The sequence below is a fragment of the Lycium ferocissimum genome, chromosome 4 (genome assembly GCF_029784015.1).
Source record: "Lycium ferocissimum isolate CSIRO_LF1 chromosome 4, AGI_CSIRO_Lferr_CH_V1, whole genome shotgun sequence".
In the NCBI taxonomy this organism is placed as follows: Eukaryota; Viridiplantae; Streptophyta; class Magnoliopsida; order Solanales; family Solanaceae; genus Lycium; species Lycium ferocissimum.
The window spans coordinates 56,316,545-56,341,620 of record NC_081345.1 but is presented as its reverse complement, the minus strand read 5'-3'; the positions used below and the strand labels follow the sequence as shown (position 1 = coordinate 56,341,620).

At 34.5% G+C, this 25,076-nt stretch overlaps 1 protein-coding gene across 1 annotated transcript; it reads left to right on the top strand.

Annotated features, from left to right (window-relative positions):
- The first annotated feature begins 2,282 nt into the window (after window positions 1-2,282).
- Window positions 2,283-10,067, top strand: LOC132053565 (polygalacturonate 4-alpha-galacturonosyltransferase-like). The gene is made up of 8 exons (XM_059445653.1): window positions 2,283-2,575; window positions 2,672-2,768; window positions 7,036-7,070; window positions 7,153-7,239; window positions 7,443-7,777; window positions 7,874-8,231; window positions 8,537-9,124; window positions 9,389-10,067. The coding sequence occupies exons 2-8, from the start codon at window positions 2,675-2,677 to the stop codon at window positions 9,662-9,664; spliced, it is 1,773 nt and encodes a 590-aa protein (XP_059301636.1). The 5' UTR covers window positions 2,283-2,575; window positions 2,672-2,674; the 3' UTR covers window positions 9,665-10,067.
- The last annotated feature ends 15,009 nt before the right edge of the window (window positions 10,068-25,076 follow it).

Here is a 25,076-nt window from a genome sequence, read left to right as displayed (position 1 = left end):
ACAAAGATCATTATATGCTTTAAAAGAATCAGGGCACATGTGGTATAATCGCCTAAGTGAGTACTTGATAAATGAAGGATATATAAATGATGCCATTTGTCCATGTGTTTTTATTAAGAAAACAAAATCAGGGTTCGTTATACTTGCTGTTTATGTTGATGACATAAACCTAATTGGAACTCCAGAAGAGCTCCAAAAGGCAATTGAGTATTTAAAGAAAGAATTTGAGATGAAAAATCTCGGAAAAACAAAACTTTGTCTTGGTTTGCAAGTTGAACATTTAGCAGACGGGATCTTTATCCAGCAATTTGCTTATACCGAAAAAGTTTTAAAACAATTTTACATGGACAATGTGCATCCGTTAAGTACTCCAATGGTTGTTCGCTCACTTGAAGTGAGTAAAGATCTGTTCCGACCTCAGGAAGAAAATAAAGAGCTTCTTGGTCCTGAAGTGCCATATCTTAGTGCAATTGGTGAACTTATGTATCTTTCTAACGCTATAAGACCTGACATAGCGTTCTCTGTTAATTTGCTAGCAAAATATAACTCTTCTCCTACACAAAGACATTGGAATAAAGTTAAGCATATATTGCGATATCTGAAGGGAACTAGTGGTATGGGTCTGATTTATACTAACAAAGGTAGTACAGATCTTGTTGGTTATGCAGATGCGGGTTATTTATCGATCCACATAAAGCTCGATCTCAAACGGGCTATCTAGTTACATGCGGAGAATGCTTGCTATATCCTGGCGATCTGAAAGCGAGTCCGTTGTTGCTTCTTCGAATCATCTTTGAGATAATAGCTATTCATGAAGCAAGTAGAGAATGTGTGTGGTTGAGATCGGCGATACATTTCATCGAGAGAAAGATGTGGCTTGAAGTGTGATACAAAAATACCCACGGTATTATATGAAGATAATCTTTGCATGCATAGCTCAATTAAAAGGAGGCTTAAAAAGGAGATAGAACGAAACACATTTCACAAAGTTATTCTTCACACATGATCTCCGGAAGAATGGTGATATTGATGTGCAACAAATCTGGATTGAGTGACAACCTGTGATTTGTTCACCAAATCTTTGCCAACTTCAACTCTTGAGAAGATGATATTCAAGATTGGAATGCGAAGACCTCAAACATCTCAATTTTGGTCTTGGTCGGGCGGAGTGAAATACGTGTTGTACTTTTTTCCTTAACCAGGGTTTTGTCCATTGGGTTTTCTTGGTAAGGTTTTTAATGAGGCAGCTTTCAAAGCGTATTACTAGATATGTCATCTTTTTCCTTCATTAGGACTTTTTCCCACAGGGATTTTTCCTAATAAGGTTTTAACGAGACGCATCATCTATTAATATCTAAGGGGGAGTGTTGTAAATATTGAATGTATATCCTTTAGTATAACTTGGGGACCAAGTTGACTATTTAGTTTGGCCACCAAGTTAGTACCTTGGCCAACACGTTCTAAGCTTAGCCAATACGTTGGCTTCTCACTATAAATATGAGGCCATATGTTTTGTAACGGATGACATAAGCAATACTCAATCTTATCTCTCTCTATATATTTCTTCCGTGTATTTACTTTATAGTCTTTATTTTATAACAAGATTCACTTTAATCTTCATTTTCTCCTTTTTCCCTTGTTGTTCAATCCCTTCATCCCTAGGCCACTATTTTATATTGCTAATGCCGTAGTTTGCAATGTATAAAAATAGTACTGAATAAGGTGTATAACTAGGTTGAAAAATACTACCAAACAAATGATTAATAATATCAAAGTTAATACATGTATTATTTTCTCTAACAGATCCTACCATACAACTCCTAGAGTTACACGGAAAAAGTAGGTTAGGATTACATGTGTACCAAGTTTACACAGTTATTAAGCCTCTGTTTGGATGGTCGTTACCCATGGTTTCATAATGATGTCTTACTTTGTTTGGCCAACATTTTGAGAAAATAAACTTTTAGAAGTAAGCATGCGAGTTTTAGAACCTAAAAAAAGGAGTTCATCCCCAGAAGCACTTTTTTGAAAAACACTTTTGAGAAAAATACGCTTAAATCACTTTTTAAAAGCTTGGCCAAACGCTAATTGCTGCTAAAAAGTGATTTTTAAATTAATTGGCCAAACATAAACTGAAGCTTGGCCAAACAGGCTAGTAATATGGTATTATATTGTACTAATGAATACAGTACAACATTTGGACGAATTGTGTCATTTCGCTCCTAATATTTCACGTGATTATGAGCAATTACTAGTCGTCGTACAATACTTCTCTAACCAGAAAAAAAAAAATGAAAAAAGAGAGAAAACAAAATTGTAAAAAAAAAAAAAAAAAAATGTATTTTCTCTCACCCAAATTCTCATTTCTCAGATTCACTTTCCATTTTCATTTCTCCTTTTTCCCTTAACTTCCTTTTTCTGGTTCTTCAAATCACTATTTTATAGTATTACATTCTCATTTAACACACACAATTTCGATTTTCATTTCAAATTCCTTTCATTTTTCTATTTTTTTTGGGTAATTGAAATTCTCGTAGCAGGAGAACTAACTCTCTGGAACATTCCTAATTCCTATGTATAATATTTCTCCAAAAATTCACTTTATTTGTGTATAATCTAATCTAGGTCATGTTTTGTGAGTGAATTTCTTTTTTAATTTGTTGCTGGACAGGAAATGGCATTGAAAAGGGGATTATTAGTGTTGTGTTCATTCTTTGCTACGTTGATTTTCTTTGTGGGCCATGGCTTGTACAGCTCTACTTCAATTGGTTAGTGTTTTATTTTCTGCATTGTTGGGTTTGTGGTTTAAATTAGTGAATCTAAATTTGAGGATGGTTTATCTTCAATTTTGTTAGTGATCTTAGTACTTACTCAACATTTTGTTTGATTCAAATTTGAATTTGGTGCGATTAACTAAAAGGTTGTTTTGTAGGGTGTAGAAGAATAGTACTGAATAGGGTGTATTTTATTAATGCTGGGATTAGTTATGTAGACATTTTTGTCGACTGTTTGGTTGTATTAAATAACATGCACGACATAATTCTAAATAGTGTTGAATAGGGTGTATAAGTATTAGAATAGTACTGGTATTGTTAATGTCATGGTTTACAATAGTACTGAATAGGGTGTGTTAGTAATGCCGGAATTAGTTATGCTGGCATTATTTTTTTGTCGACGGTTTGGTTTGTTGTATTATAGAACATGCATTGCATAATTTCTAAATAGTACTGAATAGTGTGTATAAGTATTAGAATAGTACTGGTATTGTTAATGCCATGGTTTATTATGTATAACAATAGTACTAAATAGGAAGTAATACTGGTATTAGTTGTACCAGACTTAAATTTGCAACCAAACATTGTCCTACTAAAATTTTGTACCAGTATTATTCTGGTACACCCTTCCAAACGACCCCTAATTTATTTACTTTCAGTTGGATAATGTATGGAATAGAGCTAAAGGCGGAGAACGAGTCTATATAGTTCTTCGGAGTGACACTCCTTGATTCCTTAATTGAAGAATGTTAGTATCTACCAAAAACGCACTGTTGCTCAAGTATGCAAATTATTTGTACATTTTCCTAACTATTATGTCTAAGATGTTAAAACTGTGGAAGTGACTATGTCACAGTAATATTTTGTCTTCGCACCTTTTCTTTTACAGCTGATGGATGTTCTGGGAGAATTTGATTTCACTAATTTTACTGCCTCTCTGATTTCTTAACTTCATAGATTTGGGTAGTACTAATACATACTTGCTTATGCTGAGGTTTAGGGAAAAAAAGAAAAGAAAAATTACATCTGTATATCAAAAGCTTTCTTTAGCTCTCCATATGGATTAGCTGATATGTCCTTTTTTGGGATAAGTGAACATTTATTGAAATAAAGTAGCACAGAGACTATACTGTTAGAATTTAGCTGATATGCGATCTTGAGCAGTGCATGACTTATGGTTTTCAGTTTGGTTTTAGATTCAAAGGAAAAGCCTGTATAATGCTTTGAGTTCCCGGATAAGTTGAAGTAGACATACACATACTGTTAACATTACAAGTTTAACCCCTATAAGAAGAGTGATATTGAAGTGAGATTAGATGGGGTTGTGGTATATGTAAATGTAGACAATTTTAATCTCTTAGAAGAATAGCATAATATATAAAGATGTAAGACATCGAATTAAAATAGGATAGCGTAAGCGATACCTGAGTGGTAGGTGATAGGAAGATAATTTGCAAAAGAAAGATAAGTTCTATGGAACGATTATGAGATCAACAAATATCATATAAGATTAAATGTTGGGACAAAGTCCTTTTCACAAGACAAGTGTTGTAGAAACATGAATGTGGGATGGATGTGCAATCATATAAGATTAGAGTATATTAGGAATTACCACATGTGGTAGAGAGTGCAAGTAACACACGATCGATTACTCAATCAAGTCTCAATTCCAAACTAGTTGGGGTCAGTTATTGAATTATATAGTATTATATTGGAAAAACATTGAACAATGTTGGCAAATGCTATCCTCTTAGAAATGCTGAAATAAGTTTTGGACAAATCCAATTTTTTTATTTTTTTAAAAGAAAAAACTACTTTAGGATAGAGAGTCTGAATGCTTTAGTTTGATAATAATTAATAAGTGGAACACACTAGAGAATCGGATAGGATTTCTTTTTAGCTCTTTATGAATAGAGGCATCATCTCCTTGTCTCCAAATCTAAATACATATCGCGGATGATTTGAACAATATAGAAAGATGGGAAATGCTCTTTTAACTGTCTGTCACAACAACAACATACCCAGTGAAATCCCACAATGTGGGGTCTGGGGAGGGTAAAGTGTACGCAGACCTTACCCCTACCTCAGAAGGTAGGGAGGCTGTTTCCGAAAGACCCTCAGCTCAAGAGAAAGCATGGAAAAGGTCTAAAAAGGACAAGCAATTCAAAAGCAGTATGGAAATGAAATAACGAAAGCGAAAAATCATGATAAGCAGTCTGAAAAAAGGAGTAGTAGCTACCGCATATGAATAAAATAATCGAAGTACAAGAAACAATAGATTGTAGCATGAAACAAAGGACAAGAAACTATAGGGCAAAACTGCGACTACTAGTACAAAAGGGTAAGCGGGACTACCTACTAACCTTCTACTCTAATCTGCGTCCTCCATAACCTCCTATCTAACCTCCTTTCTAAGTTGACTTTTAACTGTCTGTCACAGTTGCTAAAAAATCAAATAAAAGGCCTATTTTTTATGTTTCCAGTACCATGAATTGGAAGCACACTCATCTCTTCTTCTACATACCTCAAACTCTGAGAAAAACCAAAATAATCAGTTATATCTTAATCTCAAATTGGTTGGGCTTTCTTTAAAATGAACTATGTATCCATTTCACGTTATTAAAATCCATATCAATAGTCCTTCACACTTGGGTTGTGATATTATGGAACTAGCTCATTTAACAAGCACCTGGGTGTTGATATAGTGGGTCTACATAGGCACGTCCCGACAATCAATACTTGGTAGATTCCTGAAAGTTAGACTACGACTATCACCTTACCGCAACACTCCTTTGTCGTAGTTCAGGACTGGCTTGTATGATTACCATATGTCAAGAAAATGATTTCAAAGATAAATTATTTTCAAGGGATTCTAATGTTTGTGGAATAACATTCTCCTCTATGTCAAATGCACTCAAAATACTAATAATATATAAAATTAATTCTTTGGGTAGCAGAGATTAGGTAACTTGTAGTTTCGGAATGGAACCGGTGGCTAGGTTGGATGTTTGATCAGTATTATTAAAAGCCATCGCTGCATCGCTTGAAGCGATGTGCTTCTAAGTTCAAAGAATGACGCGCAAGGTGATTCCAACAAGAAGCAGTTGGTTCTCTGAATCTCAACTTTTGAGCGGTCATTTGGTTTGAAGACAACTTATACAGGGATTATTATACAGAGATCAGTAATGTAGGAACAATTAATACATGGATTATTTCTTGTTGGGTGTTTGGTTGATCACTTGATTGTACTAAAATTGGATATACATATTATGTAAAATATTTGTTTATTTTTAAAACTAAAAGACAATTTACAATTATATCCTTGGATGCTTGAATTTTATTGGCTTCTTGGAAAAAGATAAGGGTAGTTTTGTCCTTTTGGTGTTTTATCCATGGATAAATTATACAATGGATAAGTTATTCGTTCCATGTTGTTGGTGGTATAAGATAATTAACCAATTGGTGTATTAAGTTATTCCAGGATCAGTTATACATGATTCAAAATACAAATTAAACCTTGAATTTTTTTATTCCAGGATTGTTTCATCCATCCTTCAAACCGAATGACCCCTGAGGAGTCGATTAATTCGGCGTTATTGTATATAGGATGCTGGAATTAGTTATTTTTTAATAATAGTTTGATTATTATAGTACTAAACTCATATATGTTTGGGCACTTTTAATTTTTCGTAAATTGTGCGCTTCAAAGAAGCGTATGCTTCATTTAGTGCTTTTCGCTTTAAGCTTAGGGACCTTGTCAATAATTTGCACTTTTAGCTTTTAAAAAACATTGTTTTTGAGGTAATTGGCACCACTTTGATTGTTGTCAGAGCTCATCTCATAGTGAGAAAGGTAGTGGCTCCTTTGGTGGTGGTTCAAGGTGGGTATTGAATAGAATCTTTGCCAAGACACTTAATGATTTACTCCCTCCGTTTCAATTTATGTGAACTCATTTGACTGGACACGGAGTTTAAGAAAGTAGAGAAGACTTCTAAACTTGTGGTGTTAAATGAGTCACATATATTTTGTGTGGCCATAAATCATTGCATAAAGGTAAATTGTTTCCAAATATGGAAAGAGGTCATTCTTTTGGCACTTACTAATAAGGAAATAGGTTCACATAAATTGAAACAGAGGGAGTATTTTTTTTTTTTTTTTTTTTTTTTTGAGAATGCATAAATTGTATTTAACTGTCTCACTTGTACTGTCCTCCCTAAGCTTGCATAATTTGTTGTAACCCAACTTTATGTTCCTTGTACAGATTATAATGATTTTTCAACTACTCCAAGAAAACAGGTATCTAGATTTGTTATGTATCAACTATGTATTAGAATTCCAATATGCTGATTGTATGACGAAGAAAATTATCCTGGTGCAGGATTTGGATTGGAGCGAGAGGCTTACTTTGTTCCAAGCAGATGATCGTTCCCAGTTTTTGGATACACCTGCTATTTTGGCCAGAAGGGTACTATAATTATCAGCCACTTTGTGCTTGCATTTACTTTTGTTGCACTTCTGATATCAACAAAGAGAAGGAGAGAGAGAGAGAGAGAGATTTGTTGATTTGAAGCGCTCAGATTCACTCACTCTCTCTCTCTTTCCTACCCTCCCCCTACCTTTGTCTACCTTAGCTGTTTGTGTTATTATAGCTTTTGAAGTGCTATGCAGCAATTGAGAGAGAGGAAACGTGAAAAGCGTGCTGCTGCTTTAGTGAAACAGGATGATGATGTAACTGTGAACCTTGAAAATGCTGCCCTTGAACGCTCCAATTCAGTTGACTCTGCTGTGCTGGGGAAATATAGCATATGGAGGAAAGAGAATGAAAATGAGAATACTGATTCAAAGGTACGCTTGATGCGAGACCAAATGATTATGGCAAGGGTGTATATAAGCATTGCAACAATGAAGGAAAAGCGTAGCTTGGCTCACGAGTTACAGAAACAGCTTAAAGAAAGTCGGCGTGCTCTAGGTGAAGCAATATCTGATGCTGATCTATCTCGCAGGTACAAGATTCTTTTTGACCTTTGGATACTTGATCGTTGTTTATTTGTCCCTGTTTCCCATCGGAAAGATTAAATTATGTTCCTATGTTCAAATAGTGCACATGAGAAGATTAAATCAATGGGCCAAGTGCTTTCCAAAGCCAAAGAGCAACTCTATGACTGCAAGCTTGTCACGGAGAAGCTTAGAGCAATACTGCAGACTGCAGATGAGCAAGTTAGAAGTTTAAAGAGGCAGAGCACATTTTTGAGCCAATTAGCTGCAAAGACCATTCCAAATGGCATCCACTGCTTATCCATGCGTCTGGCTATTGATTATTACCTCCTCCCTCCTGAAAAAAGAAAGTTCCCTAGAAGTGAGAATCTGGAAAATCCTAGCCTTTTCCATTATGCCCTGTTCTCTGACAATGTTTTGGCTGCTTCAGTTGTTGTCAACTCAACTATCTTGAATGCTAAGGTGAGGAATTCTTTCTGTCATTGTCCAGACCATTATCCACATCTGTCTTTTATCTTTACTATGGAATTATGGATGCGTGATAGACTTTCTATATTCTTCTGTATCACTTGATGATGTCCCTAATCCGTGATAACAATCACAAACCTTATATTAATGCATGATAAATTGGTGATAAAATGGTATACGCTTTGATATATCTAAATGTCTTGCATGGTTCTGATAGTTACTTCACCAGAAAGATGTTGTCTACATTTTAGAAGCTAATTTCGGATGGGCTATTTTAAATTCCACCTATTGATTTGCAGGAACCAGAAAAACATGTATTTCATCTTGTCACTGATAAGTTGAACTTTGGAGCTATGAATATGTGGTTCTTATTGAACCCTCCTGGAAAAGCTACAATCCATGTTGAAAATGTCGACGAGTTCAAGTGGCTTAATTCTTCATACTGTCCTGTCCTGCGGCAGCTAGAGTCTGCTGCTATGAAGGAGTACTATTTCAAGGGTTCACATTCCACCTCAGTATCAGCTGGTTCTTCTAATTTGAAGTACCGGAACCCCAAATATCTTTCAATGCTAAATCACCTTAGATTTTATCTCCCTCAGATTTATCCCAAATTGGATAAAATCCTTTTTCTGGATGATGATATTGTTGTTCAGAAAGACTTGACAGGTCTGTGGTCGGTAAATCTTCACGAAAAAGTGAATGGTGCTGTTGAAACATGTGGTCAGAGTTTTCACCGTTTTGACAAGTATCTAAATTTCTCAAATCCTCATATTGCCAAAAACTTCGATCCGAATGCTTGTGGGTGGGCATATGGGATGAACATTTTTGATCTTAAGGAGTGGAAGAAGAGAGACATAACTGGTATATATCACAAGTGGCAAAACATGGTGAGAAATCTTTTGCCTTTTCTTTACTGTTTTCGTCCCTCTACGCGGAGCTCCAGTATGTGAACTTTACTTCTAGAAGTTTACTTTGACTGAGAATATTTGGAATATAGCATATGTTACTTTACACCAAAATAGTGATTGATTACATGTACTGAAACTTGGCATTCTGCTTTTCTCCTTATACCATACCAAATATATAGGAAAAATCTTAATTTCCCGGGGACCTTACTAACTGATTTGCTTCTTTTCTGCCTTTGCCATTAGAATGAAGACAGGGTCCTGTGGAAGCTAGGGACACTACCTCCAGGGCTAATGACATTCTATGGGCTTACACATCCATTGGATAAGTCGTGGCATGTTCTAGGTTTGGGTTACAGCCCAAGCATTGATAGGTCAGAAATAGAGAATGCCGCTGTGATACACTACAACGGGAACATGAAACCATGGCTAGAGTTGGCAATGGCAAAATACCAGTCATACTGGACCAAATATATTAAGTTTGATCATCCATACATTCGCAGCTGCAAACTAGGTGAATGAAGGAGTGATGAATTCTAAAGGTGCAGTTTGGTCTGCTCTGCATGTGCATAGTCACATTTTCGTCATCGGCTAATGACAAAAGAGCTTCCATATACAACTATTCTCTTGTCTCCGCTATGCAACATCCCGTGATTCGTTATTCTTCACTGTGTTCACTTGTATTCATCGTTCTGTTCTGATGACTGCTGCCTTTTTCCCCAGTAACCAACCTTTTCCGCATGAAGATGTATGACTAGGGTGAAGGAAAGTTTGTAATGTTCTGAATCACAGTATATTCTTTGAACAATAACTAGTCTCTATTGTTTGAACTAAATTTAAGTGGTTCTTGCAAGACTAACCACTAAGATCTTGTATTTCGCCTTTCTGCAGTTGAAGGAATATAGTTTCTCCTTATGTTTCATGATCTTTAGGTGATATCCTCCATTATATTTGAGGTCCAACTTCTCAAACTATGCTAAATATATTGTCATGTTTGTTCTCAATCTTACTGCCAGACAAATCATGTAATTTCTTTTAACATCTATGATAATATATCTGAGCATTTTATATTTGATAATTTCATACGCCATCTCGACTTATATGATTGGAAGTCCGTGTTATCTTTCAGTTTTGTCTAGGAAGAGTAAATGTTGCACAACTTCCTCAACTCAATTGCACTATCTTTTTGGAGGTGAATAAAATTTCAGTTAACTGAATTATTTGTTTGATAATTTCACGTTATAAGTGCAAAAGTCTAGTTGATATTTATGAACAGTTGAGTGAAGATTGAAAACTGTATGTATATTGAATATCAAGCTGAGTTTAAATACATGTTTTCCTGAGAGTACTCCATGTATTAGGATACTCGCTCTAATCAGAACACTATCAAACTATGAGATGACTAAAGTTAAAGATAACCGTGCTGTCTGTACATGTATATCCAAAAAAACTAGTTAATACACCCTTGGTCCCTTGCTTTGCGCGGTCGGACAAATCTTTTTATAAATTTACTCCCTTCATCCAGAAAAGATTGCCTTAATTATTATTTGGATAGTCAAAGGATATTTTGGTTGACCATAATTTTTTCAAATAGTTTCTAAATATTTTGAATTGTTAGCTATTGTAACTTATAATACTTTTTATGCAGGTTCTAAATATATAATTTTTATTTCAAAAAAATTAAAAATTATATGTCCTAATTCACACCGAACATTAGTACTCGTTTGATCCTCGTAATCCGAAACATGAATCTTTTTTGGATGGAGGGAGTAATTAATATAATAGATAAAAATTATTATTAAAAATAGAAATATAAATGTGTAAGATATACATATGGAAAAATTGAAGCTACTATTAAAAAAATACATATTACAATAATCTATATTATTAGAAAAGCATGAATATAAAGTTGGTTGACCAAAATATTCTTTAAATATTGAACGACTTTTATACCCTTTTAGTCTAATTCTATGAGATTTCTATGACTATTTTGGTAAATATAAAAAATGTCACAGTTAAAAATAGATTTTAAAGCAAATACGACTTCTAATTTTCGGTTTCAAATCAAATTAGTTAAAGAGTTGCTGTCACATTCAGATTAGGAAGTATCAAACCAATGTCCTTATTTCCTGGGAAGTGCAAGTTGAAATGTTTAGTCTAACAAAGAAAATGATTAGGTAATTATTTGACCATAATTTGATAGGCTTAGGTATTTTTAGATTACTTTATATGTTTGGTCTTAAAAGATAGAATAAAAGTCATTAAACTAAAGTAAAGTATTAATTTCAAGATAATGGACTTTTATAACCTTTTCGTCTAATTCTACTATATTTCTATCACTATTTTTGTAAACATAAAAAATGTCAAAGTTAAAAATACGGTGTTTAAAGCAGATACTACTTCTTCAGTTTCGAATCAAATTAGTTAAAGAGTTGCTATCACATTCAGATTAGGAAGCATCAAACGAATGTCCTTATTTTCCTTGGAGGTGCACGCTGTAATTTTAAGTCTAACAAAGAAAATGATTAGGTAATTATCAGACCGTAATTTGATAGGCTTAGGTATTTTTACATTACTTTATATGTTTGGTCTCAAAAGATAGAATAAGAGTCATTAAACTAAAGTAAAGTATTAATTTCAAGACAATGGCTACAGTAATGTTGTATAAAATTATAATCTTAAAGATATGCAATATCTAGGACTTTGAATTCCTTATTAACTAATAATAAAATATCATTAAATTAAAAATAATAAAATTTTATGTTGAAAGAAAAATAAATAGTTGAAATTATTTCTTCGCATAAATATTTCATCATGAAAACTAATATGGTGACGGGAGGTTTTGCATTTTTTTTTGTTGGTTAAATAGTGTCTCTTACTTTTGTGATCAACTTAAATTTGTTTAAAATAAATAATTAAACATTCTTAAAACTGAAATATGTTCTTATACTTTAATTTTGTTTAGTAACGAATTTCAACACTTTTATATTTATAAATGATAATCAATAGATATATGGTCACTTAATCCCTAATATTGAATTATCTTAGTCGTAGCATATTTCTTGGGTGGGGAAAAGAAGAAAAGTATATATACCAATAACATCATTTTCAAAGAAATATTAAGTGGATATAATCTTATACTATAATAATATTTTTGTACTTCATAAATAAATGTGTGAAATTATAAATAATAACCGAATATTTTTTTTGATGATTGGAATTTCCAGGAAATAACGTGCAAAGCGTATTATTAAATAATAAAAGCACCAATATTAAATCAATTTTCATAAATGATAAGTTTTACAATTGTTAAGGACAATGTATTTGAGTTGGAGTAGATATTGCACCTCCGATCCGATATTGTGCTTGAAGTTCCAGTACGTGAATAAGAGTCTTCAACTTGAAGATCCACCTAAAGACTTGGAGTTAGAGTTGAATATCTAGGAATCGGCGTCTGAGTCATATTTTATGCTAATTAATTCTTCAGTTTTCTAACTATAGGATTTTATACTACAAAAACCACTCTTTTCTTTTCTCTACTAATAAGAAACTTAGAGAAAAAAAAATACTTACAAATTAATGATTGGCTAGCAGATTAATTTTTGTTTGTTTAGTTATTTTACAAATTTGATAATCTGCATTGTGTAGGATGAGGTATGAGTTTCTTTTTCCTATATCTATTTCTTGTGATTTATTAATTACGTTAACTTATTTTTCATGAGGTCTTTGATTCGTGAATTGTTATATATTTATTTATGATTGTTTGGATGTATTTTTTTATGTATTATTTAATTTTTAATAGAAATATTATTATATTTTATTTTTGTGATCAACTTAATTTTTTAAATAAATAACTAAATATTTTTAAAATTGATTGATATTCTTATAATTTAATTTGTTTAGTAACGATTTTTAGCACTTTTGTATTTGTAAATGACAATAAATAAATATATGGTCACTTAATCTCTAATATTGGATTATCTTAGTCGTGACATGTTTTCTATATGGGGAAAAAGAAGAAAAAAATAATTACCGAGGACATCAATTTCAAAGAAGTAAAAGTAGATACAATCCTATACTATAGTAACATTTTTGTAACTCATAAAATAAATTTATATAATTACAAATAATGTTATCTAATATTTGTTTTACTATGATTGAGATTGTTTGGGAGTAATGTGCAACTGCACGTTTATAGAGACTAGTAACATCAAAATGAAAGCATCACATACTTCTTGTATATTTACAATGGCAAAGTTCTCCTAAAAATTTATGTCTAACCTAATCAGTTCCTTTGTTTCTTCTTCATATTCGTAGAGTTTCCCATCATATGCTCTATCTTTCCAACGCGATCATCCTTATTACTATATCCAATCACCTATTTAGGCTAACATGCATGAATCAATGGCGAATTACAGGAACATTGGCTAACATAAATTACAATACGAAATGTTAGAATATAATACGATGTTGACATATTTCCTCCTTGTGCCATGCAGCTTTTGCGAGAAAGTTAACTTGGCACACAGGGTATATTGGACCCACCAATAACCAGTTTCAATTTGCACTCATATAGATAATTCATGTAGCAAGTTTAAATAATCTGAAATTGTAAGAGTCTTGCTCTAATGCTTTTATAAACTCTAGTACTCCTGCCTCTTATTAGACTCCTTAACATCAATTGTCTGCACTATTTCTCCAACAAAAGGCAAGTTAATTATAGGAAGTTCAAGATACATTTCAAGCTCTATACTGCATATGAACATATTTAAGACAATGAATAACCATAGACATTAATATGCACTAATTATCAGAGGCGGATTCAGGATTTGGAGGCTCCGAGTGCCATTTTTTTTAATCCAAATAGAAAAAATTTTGGTCGATTACGTTGGTGTTCGGTTCGGGTTATAAGTTTTGTCCATTCATATTAGACAAAACGATAGAACGAAAATACATGATAATTACAACAACTTGGCCTAAAGAGTAGACCTTTGGATTAGAAAATTTATGATAATTTAACTTTTTATATTTAAACAAATAGCAAATAAGAAAGGGAAAAAGTCAAGAATTAATAAATATTAATTACTAAAAGCAAGCAAGAGGAATTAAGAAAATGAAAAAAGGAAAACAAAAAGGAAAGAGGCAACTGATATAAATGGATGGGTTCCTAAATTTGTGGAGTCAATTTGTAGATTTTCGCGTTTTGATGTCTGTCTATAATGCAACAAGCCAAAAATGCAACTAAATGTGGTAAACAAGGCTCAACCCTCGTCAAATGGGGGCAAAATTGCACTGGCACCATGAGGCCACTTGTTACTCCGGGTAATCTATTTATTTATGCGATTTCATATGTATATATACATATATATAAGGAAACTTGATCAACTAACTTAGTAGATCCGCCCCTGCTAATTATCCTATTTAACTACGGAATAAAAACAAATTGTTAGGCATATGAATAGAACCAAGAGAATATTATGAACTAAAAACACTGAATGATAATAATCTTAACATAAAGGTAATAAATATTAAGCATCTAGAAAAAATTGAAGGCATCTAAATGATATTTACCATTTGCCTATTCCTAATAGCAAACTAATTTGTTGAAGTCAAAATGGGAAAAAAAGTTTGCAACTGAAGACCTAAAAGAATGCGAGTTATAGCCAACTAATTTAATGCAGGAAACTTGATCAACTAACATCTTTGCATCACAAAAAAAAAAAAAAAAAAAAAAAGAAAAAGAAATACACGTAAACAACAAATAATGAAGATTTCAAAACTTTAACTTTAGAGACAGACCATGTAAATTTGCAACTTTTCATCAAACGCACGCAAGGAGTCCCCAGAGAACAAAAGCTATTATAAATGTTCAACACAGAGACTGTAAAAAATATACGGATAGTGACACTTGTAGGGGAGCAAGAATAGATTGACGAACAGATTGCACAATGGTATTGAAATGGATAGATATAGATCACATAAAAATCTTAATAGTAAGAATTTTCATATAAAGCTTACAATAGAGCTAGTCGTTACGTCTTTGCTATACCATTGTGGTCGTACTGCTACTATCAGGAACAGAGCACTGCACTCAAAACTGATACCAAAATAAGTACGTAAGAACATATAAAAAATTTACCATACACAGAGAAAAATATTATGTTCCCAGTGAATATGACCAGAAACAGAGTTTACCTTCATGCTAGTGAAGAAACACAGAAACAACGAAAAAGACATTATCTGAAAGTAAGAGTGTTTAACCCGTGCACCTTAACATCATTAGTCAAAGAACAATATAATCAGCATACAAAAAACAAAAAAGTAATTTATCCCATCGGGATGGTGGGTTCAAAAAATAATATGGTTAGTGGGATAAAATATCCATCCTTAAGCATTGTCTTCAAAGTTTATCTTAACAAATTCAAAAACCTTTGGTAGAAGGTATAAATTTTTGCATACAGTGAAGAAAAGTAAACACAACGTAGAAAAATGAAAGAGGAGAATATCCTAGCTTATACCTCTTTCAAATGAACCTTAAACATAATTAGAGACAATATAATTAGCATAAAAAAAAAAAAAAAGAAGAAAGGCCTGAGAGAGCATTCACCGAATAGATAAAATCATAAATTCCACTGAAGCATACGATTCAAAGTTTATTCTAAAGGGAAAGGGGTTTTCCTAAAAATGCATCCAGTGAAGAAAAGTAAACACAACATATAAAATTGAAAGAGGAGAATTACTTAGCTATGTATAGAATTTCTTTTATCAGTTATAAACTAAAAAATGAAAAGGTTCTGTGAAAAAAGATAAATACTAATGTTGGTCTAGGAGATTAACACATCACCAGAGGAGATTCCATATCGTCACATATCTCAAGAAGCTCTAATGAATATTGCAAATGTCATACTTATTGATATATGTAAAATAATCATTCACTTTTTCTCTATTTTTGTGTGCACAAAAAGTATGTAATATTCAATTTCTGGCATACACTATATTTAATGTCAATGACTAAAGATATGTGGAGATCAAAGTTTTGTCGAGCCTGGCGGCTATGAGAACGTCTCCGCTTTTGAGCCTAGTGTATTGTCCTCCATGCAAAAGTAAATGTAAATTACTAAGAGATATATAATTTCATCTTATTTTTTCCCCCCAGTAACCACTTGTGATCCATTTCTCTGCACTTTGCTGGTAACACTGAAGGCGTAATTCAAACATGGGCTGGACTACGGGCTGGACTAAACAAATCAGAGTGTAAGTAATGTTAAAGCTAGTTAATGATTGAAGCTAGCTAAGTTGGTGTGAATGAGAAATGGAGGGAAAAGACAACAGAAGGAAAATGAAGTTTAAAGCAAAGTTCCTTTGAAAGGAGCTTTACCACATGTCCCGGTGGTAGAAAGGAAAGTAATGTCTTTATCTTTAAGCAATTCTTCTAGCTCTTAAAGGGTTGAGAAGAAAGACTCCCCTCGCGTAGTCGTCGCTCGGCTCGGCTTCGGCTTTGGATTTGGTCAAATGATCTGATTGATTGATAATCTTTTTAGACCAAATTTATTTAAATTCAATTTTCATTTTTTGATATTAATTTTTTTTCTTTTCCACCGAAAATATTAATTGATAATTAATTTTTGCGGAATAAAAATAAATTCCCAACGTTCTTATTTTTTCGGAAAAGGCAAGGCCTTTCCAAACAGTCACCAACCTGTTCTGAACAGGTATTTTCGCGGCTATATAAACTGATTTCGCATTCTGCATTCTTTTCTAAATAAAAAAACTACCGAGTCTGTGTGTGATTTGTTGCCTAATTTGAGTTCAACGAAATCGTAGACGTTTGAGGTACTGCTACATCTGCGACAGGTATATCCATTTTATCCTGGGAGGAAGTAATCCATAACCTCGGGTACAGGGAGGGGATTAAATTCCTTAAGGACACACAATGAATTCTGTGGTCTCGAATATTTTTTTGTTTTTGTATTTTTTTGACTTTTCACAGTTTCTGGTTTTTCTGTTTCTAAGTTTCTGAACACAAAATACTAACAAGATTAAGGAGTTTAATATTATTTCTGTGTTCATCTTTTTTGTTCAACGATTACAGAAGGTTAAAAGACGAAGGAAAAAAAAGTGTTTTTTAAGAAATAAAAGTGCTTTCCAAAAATAAAAAGGAACTTGTATGTTGTTTGGAGACTAAAATCTTCGGACTTTCTACTCCGGTTAAGATTAAAGTTTTCACAACTTTCTACACATTTGCTTACTTGATTTGAAGATATAAAAACTTCATCAAGTATACAATATACAATTTCCTGCATTCGGTTTGGAGTGTTTTTAATTCTATTTGTCTAAAATTTATTCGGTTTGAAGAAATAAAATCTTCACCGTTGTGTATTAAATCTGTTTCTATCAAAGCTGATTCGGTTCGAAGATTTAAATGCTTCACCATTTATTAAATTTTTCAGTTTTTTTCATTTTGCTACAGAAATAGGAGACCTAACTCCAACTTTGAATGCTACGACTTCTGCCACACCAACCCCTGCGGTTGGCTCTAGGAGCAATGTTGCTTCCTCCAGTCGTGCTGCACCAGCACCGGCTCCGACAGAGAAGCCCGAAAAATTCACCGGGATTAATTTCAAACAATGGCAACAAAAGATGTTCTTCTATTTAACTACTTTAAGCCTTCAAAAGTTTATCAAGGAGGACGTTACGGTTATATAACGAATCAACACCTGAGAATAAATGTTTTGTTGTAACTTAGGCTTGGAAGTACTCAGATTTTGTGTGCAAGAATTATATTCTTAGCAGACTAGAGGATGATCTTTACAACGTCTATAGTAATGTGGGAACTTCAAAAGAACTATGGGATGCGTTGGAAAAGAAATATAAAAGCGAGGATCTTGGGATTGAAAAAGTTTATGTTTGCGGGTTAACTTGGACTACAAAATGGTAGATGGCAAGTACATTGTTACTTCATGTTCAAGTATTGCAAGTTATCATCCACGATCTCTTTCTTTGAGGTTTGGTGATTAGTGGCGCGTTTCAAGTTGCGGCGATAATAGAAAGTTGCCTCGGCTATGGAAGGGATTTCAAAAATTACTTGAAACACGAATGAAAGGAGATGACACGGAAAGATCTCATCGTTCGGTTGAGAATCGAGGAAGATAACAAGGCGGCGAGAGAAGAAGGCTAATGGGAGATCGACCATGGGGGAGCACATATTGTTGAAATTTGCTCAATAATGCGAAAAAGAAAAAAAAGGCATCGGGACCAAGGAACTATCGATAGAGAAGAAATTCGAGGAAAGCGCACGGTGTGGGAAAAATCGGGACACTGAGCTGCAGTTGCTGGCTATGGGAAAAAGGAAAAGAAAAAGGGTCAGGCTAATATGATTGAAACAAACGAGAAAGTTGATGAATTGTGCGCTATGTTGTCTGAGTGCAACCTAGTGCGAAATCCTAAAGAGTGGTGGATTGAAATCCTAAAGAGTGGTGGATTGACTCTGGCGCCACTCGCCACATTTGTGCTGTAGAGAAGCCTTTGCTTCATATGCTCGCCGAATAAGCCGAGACCATATTTATGGGAAATTCTGCAATGGCCAAGATTGAAGGTTATGGAAAGATATCATTTTGAAGATGACTTACGGCAAGGTGGTGACTCTCGGTAATGTCTGTCGTATTTCACCGAAATTAGGAAAAATTTAGTGTCTACCGTACTTCTAGTAAAGAACGGTTTTAAGTGTGTTTATGTTTCAGACAAAGTTGTAATAAGTAAGAACGAGATGTACATTGAAAAAGGTTACCTTACAGAGGGCCTTTTCAAACTAAATGTAATGGTCGTTGACAATAATAAAATATCTGCTCGTCTTACTTGCTTGAGTCAAATGATTTATGGCATTCACATTTAGGACATGTCAATTATAGGACCTTGCGTAAAATGCTTAGTTTGGAAGTATTGCCTAAGTTTGAATGCAATCAATCAAAATGTCAAATTGTTTGAATCTAAGTATGTTAAACATCCTTATAAGTCGGTGAAGGAATTCAAGTCCTTTAGACTTAATCCATACGGAATATTTGTGACATAAAGTCTCAATCCCGTCTCTCGCGGTGGAAAGATGTATTTCATAACTTTTATTGACGATAGTACGATATTGCTACATTTATTTACTTAATAGTAAAGATGAAGCAATTGAAGCATTCGAGCAATAAAAGTGGATTGAACTCAACTTAACAAAAAGATTAAAATGATAAGGAGTGATAGGGGCGGCGAATATAAATCTCTTTTGAACAAATATGTTTGGAATATGGCATTATTCATCAAACACAGGCACTTACTATGCCACAATCAACGGAATCGGCGAAAGGAAAAAAATAGAACACTAAAAGAGATGATGAATGACCTGTTAATAAGTTCTGGTTACCCCCGAGAACTTGTGGGGGAACCTATTCTATGACCTGGCAAGATACTTGTTCGAGTGCCCTTCGTAGTAAAACACAATCTATTCTATACGAAAAGTGGAAAGGAAGAAAGCCCAATGTGAAATACTTCAAAGTGTGGGGGTGTTTGGCCAAGGTGCAAGTTCCTAAGCCCAAAAGGGTAAAAATAACACCTAAAACCGTTGATTGTGTTTTCATAGGATATGCCACAAATAGTAAGGCATATCGATTTCTGGTTCACAAATCAAAAAATTCCGACATTCAGGTGAATAAGGCAATTGAATCAGATAATGCTGACTTCTTTGAAAACATATATATCCTTATAAAAGGGAATGTGAGTCATCTAGCAAAGAATCTAAATGACCTCGAGAAGAAACAAAGGAAAATGTTCTTGATAAGGACAATCCAAGACATAGCAAACATCAAAGGACATATACTTCCTTTGGACCAGATTTTCTAACATTTTTGTTGGAAAATGAGCCTCGAACTTTCAACGAAGCCATGTCTTCATCAGAAGCTCAATTTTGGAAAGAGGTAATCAATAGTGAGATAGAATCCATATTGAACAACCTTAGCAAGGTGGTTGATCTTATCAGGGAACAAAAAAACAAACCTTTAGCTTCCAAATGGATTCTCAAACGGAAAATGAGGAAGCGTGGCTTTATTGATAAATATAAAATACTAGTTGTTAAAGGGTTTGAATACGAGAAGATCTTGATTACTTTGATACATACTACTTCGGTAATGAGGATTACATCTATTCGGGTATTAGTAGCGTTAGCCGCGGTGCACGGTCTTGAAATCCATCAAATAGATGTGAAAACAACCTTCTTAAATGGAGATTTGGAGGAAGAAATTTACATGGAACAACTCGAAAGGTTTCTAATTCCCGAGAAAGATAAGAAGGTGTGTCGACTTGTTAAGTCTCTTTACAGACTAAAATAAGCACCCAAACAGTGGCATGCAAAATTTGACCATACGATCTTTGTCAAATGGATTCAAGATAAATGAGTGTGATAAATGTGTCTACATTAAGAACACTCCGAACCACGTCGTCATTGTTTGTTTGTACGTGGATGATATGTTGATAATGAGTAATGACGTTGCTAACATAAATGCTACTAAGCACATGCTTGCTAGTAAGTTTGATATGAAAAACTTAGGAGTTGCCAATCTAATTTTGGAAATTAAAATCCATAAGACTCCTCAAGGCCTAGCATTGTCTCAATCTCATTATATTGAAAAGGTACTTAAAAAGTTCAAGTATTTGGACTTTAAAGTTGCAAAGACACCAATTGATGTGAACCTTGCTATTGCTAAGAATAAAGGTGAAAGTCATTCTCAATTGGATTATGCTAGAGTGTTGGGAAGTTTGATGTATATCATGAACTGTATGTGACCTAATATTGCATGTGCTATAAGTAAACTAAGTCGCTACACTAGTAATCCCGACCAAAATCATTGGCTGGCAATGAAACGAGTTTTGGGGTATTGAAACATACTCAAAACTTTGCTTTGCATTGTAACAGGTATCCTGCAGTTATTGAAGGATACAATGATGCAAATTGGATCACCAGATCAATTGAAGCGAAATCCACAAGTGGATACGTTTTTACCATTGGTGGAGGAGCAATGTCTTAGAAGTCATCCAAACAGACATGCATCGCCCGCTCTACGATGTAGTCTTAGTTCATAGCTTTAGACAAAGCTGGTGAAGTAGCTGAATGGCTTCGAGATTTCTTAGAAGACATTCCATTTTGTCCCAAACCGTTGGCTCCTATATGCATACATTGCGAAAGCCAAGCGGCAATAGGAAGGGCCGGGAGCGTTATGTATAACGAAAAGTCTCGTCACATATGACGAAGACATATTACAGATTGAACAAACTCTCTACGAAGTAGAATTATCACAATTGACTATGTTAAGTCAAGAGATAATGTGTCGGATCCACTAACTAAAGGCCTAACTAGAGAGGTGGTCGAAAGATCATCGAGGGGAATGAGACTATGGCCGAGGATCGTGGCAGTAACTCTACTTAGAAGACTGGAGATCCCAAGATCTAGGTTCAAAGAGATCAAACAAAGTCATTGATGATGGTTCAATATTGTCAAAATAACTTTTTTGGTCCATTCTCGTGATGAGACAATGTTCAGTACCAAGATAAAGCATTAAGGCTTTTAATGGTTTCTAAGTTTGATACGGGGTATATCAAATAGTGTATCTGCGGGATAACACATTTAGGAATCGCCTATGTAAGTGTGAAGTATAAGACGCTTCAAGGAGAATTTTGTAAGGCCAATTCTCTACGCACTTATGAACCAGGCAGTGTTCATGGCTGAAACGAACAAAACAATGAGACCCAAAGACGGTTAAAGGGTTAATTGTGTGACGTGTGGTTGTCTAGGTATATACCAAAACTCGATGGTTCAAAGATATCAAATCGTCCGATTGAATGAGTATATCCGACATATGTTCACTATGGAAAGTTCAAAGAGAAATCTACTTATCCAGATTCGATTAATCCTTGCTTACGAATCACATAGTTTTTTTTTTCATGCATGCATGTTTTTCATCATATAGAGATTCCCCATTCATGTGGGGGATTGTTAAAGCTAGTTAATGGTTGAAGCTAACTAAGTTGGTGTGAATGAGAAATGGAGGGAAAAGACAACAGAAGGAAAATGAAGTTTAAAGCAAAGTTCCTTTGGAAAGGAGCTTTGTACCACATCGGTGGTAGAAAGGGAAAGTAATGTGCTTATATTAGAAAACAATTCTTCTATCTCTTAAAGGGTTGAGAAGAGGGACTCCCCTCGCGTCGTCGTCGCTCGGCTCGGCTTCGGCTTTGGATTTGGATATTTGGATTTGGTTAAATGATTTGATTGATTGATAATATTTTTAGACCAAATTTACTTAAATTCAAATTTCATTTTCTGATATTAATTTTTTTTCTTTTCCACCGAAAATATTAATTGGTAATTAATTTTTGCGGAATAAAAATAAATTCCCAACGTTCTTATTTTTTCGGAAAAGGCAAGGCCTTTCCAAACAGTCAACAACCTGTTCTGAACAGGTATTTTCGCGGCTATATAAACTGATTTCGCATTCTGCATTCTTTTCTAAATAAAAAAACTACCGAGTCTGTGTGTGATTTGTTGCCTAATTTGAGTTCGACGAAGTCGTAGACGTTTGAGGTACCACTACATCTGTGACAGGTATATCCGTTTTATCCTGGGAGAAAATAATCCATAACCTCAGGTACAGTGAGGGGATTAAATTCCTTAAGGGCACACAATGAATTCTATGGTCTCGAATATTTTTTTGTTTCTATATTTTTTTGACTTTTCACAGTTTTTGGTTTTACTGTTTCTAAGTTTATGAACATAGAATACTAACAAGTAACTGGAAGACGCTAAATAAAAACGACAATAAGGAGAAAATATAGATTAGCAAAGGATCAAGAAATTGAACAAAGGTAATTAAGCAAAAAGACTATAGATACAAGAAGATAGAGGAGGAAGAATACATTGAGAGAAGCGGTATTGCTTCGTATGCAGTTTTTTCTTCGTCTTTGAAGAGTTTTGGTTTTTGTATTCACCGTGAAAATTAGAGACCTAATAGAAGGTGGCTTTTCACAATGTTTGGGAAGAGTGGCATTTGTTAATTGTGTCCAGATGGGAAGCGTTGTTCTTATCTTTCAAAAATTAGAAAAAGGCAAATCTAAGAAAAAAGATAAATACTAACGAACGACGGGGCGTCGCCCGTCGCACGAGCACATTCTACAATATATATATATATATATATATATATATATATATATATAGAATGTTTGACTCTCGAAATACGAATACCGCCACTTTAAATTGGGATAGAGGGAGTGCTATAAAAATAGAAAAAAGGAAAAGATAAATATATATCAATTATTTGATTTTCGCCATAGTAGACTTGCACAGTATGCGGTTACTAGTGAATAAAGTCAAGATTAAACACCGCATAGCCGTGAGGCCCGTGACCTTGTCCCTCATGTTTTAAATCTTTTGCTTACATTGAGAAAACATTTAAGACCATGATATGTTAACGTTTGTATCTTAAACTGTCACATCTTATTTCGTGCGACGAATAGAAAAATATATACGCCTCATACAAGTTGTGATATTGTGCTTATATGAATGAGACGGAATAACAAATAAAATTTAAATAAACATGCAGCGCCAAATGTACTAGATCGGATTTTTTGCACGCACATACAACATACATGTATATTCCTAAGCTTACAAGTGAGCGTATTGGTAAAAATATGTCGGAAGCGAAGACTATTTGACCAAACACGTGGCAAGTATAGAGAATTGGTCAATGCTAGACGAACCAAAGATTATTCCACACGGGAATCATCACCCCGACATGCATCATTAGCATCATATAGTAAAAGCCCCGAACGATCAAAATGGGCCGATTCAGAGTGTCCGGGCAAGGGATAACCCAGATAATGGCCAGGCCCAAGACACTTGAGATTCCATTTAATCTGATTTAACATGCATAATACTAATCATGTAACGGTTGAAACAGGCGAGCATCACGGAAGCAGTTACCATTAGCTATCCTATAAATTTTCCCACGTTCTCATGATTGTAATCATCTAATTTTCACTGGATTATACATAACTTTATGCTTACTTTCTGTCAATTTCACCATTCATCTGTAACAACTCACTAAGTCATTATGAGGGGGTGACTTAGAAAACTAGATCCCCGTTGGGAATTTCGAGGCCTCGGGTGAGCTCGTAGCGCGTTTTTATGTATACGTGCATGTTTTGTTTGTGTATGTAGGGCCTGGGATTGGTGTTGGGATTTTTGGGTGAAAAACTGATGGAAAAACTGAGCTACCGGTCAAAATGGACCGCTGCAGCGGGTAGGGGACCGCTGGAGCAGGTCCGTCATAGCGGTGATAGGCTCACCGCCGCGGGGAGCTGGGGATTAATGAAGTCCGCCATAGCGAGAGGCTTCCCGCTGCATCGAGACAGCTGCAGCGAGACATCGACCGCTGCAGCGGTCGACGCGAGGCCAAATCCGTGTTTTATATCTTTATTCCAGACCCATTCACCACACAACTCCAAAATAGTTTCCAAGAACTCCTGTGGCGAAATTCTAAGGCTAGGGCTAAAACACTCTTGAGAGGTAAGTCTTAACCCTTCATCTTGTTCATTCCATCACAGTGTTAGATTCCATGATCAATTAAAGGGTCTCTACTGGTGAATGAAAGGATAGAACCCTAGAAACTGCAAACCCTCGAAGAAATGAATGGGTCACTGATTTTATTCTTTGTGTAATCATCTAGGAGCGTAGACTATCACTTCCTAGGATGAGAATTTGATTATTGCATGATGGGAATGATGTATTGAGACTTAGGGTTTCATAAAGATGGTAACTTTAGCATAAAAACGGCTTGTAAAAGGGTTGAAACGATTAGAAAACCCATGAACGGATAGAATATGATTATTGGGATCAATACTAGTATGA

What these genes read in the sequence shown, in the direction of transcription:
- LOC132053565 (XM_059445653.1), top strand. Translation starts at nt 2,675, where the DNA reads ATGGCATTGAAAAGGGGATTATTAGTGTTGTGTTCATTCTTTGCTACG. An exon ending in GATGCTGATCTATCTCGCAG is followed by an intron (nt 7,778 to 7,873) that starts GTACAAGATTCT and finishes ATGTTCAAATAG; the next exon opens with TGCACATGAGAAGATTAAAT. An exon ending in CAACTATCTTGAATGCTAAG is followed by an intron (nt 8,232 to 8,536) that starts GTGAGGAATTCT and finishes ATTGATTTGCAG; the next exon opens with GAACCAGAAAAACATGTATT.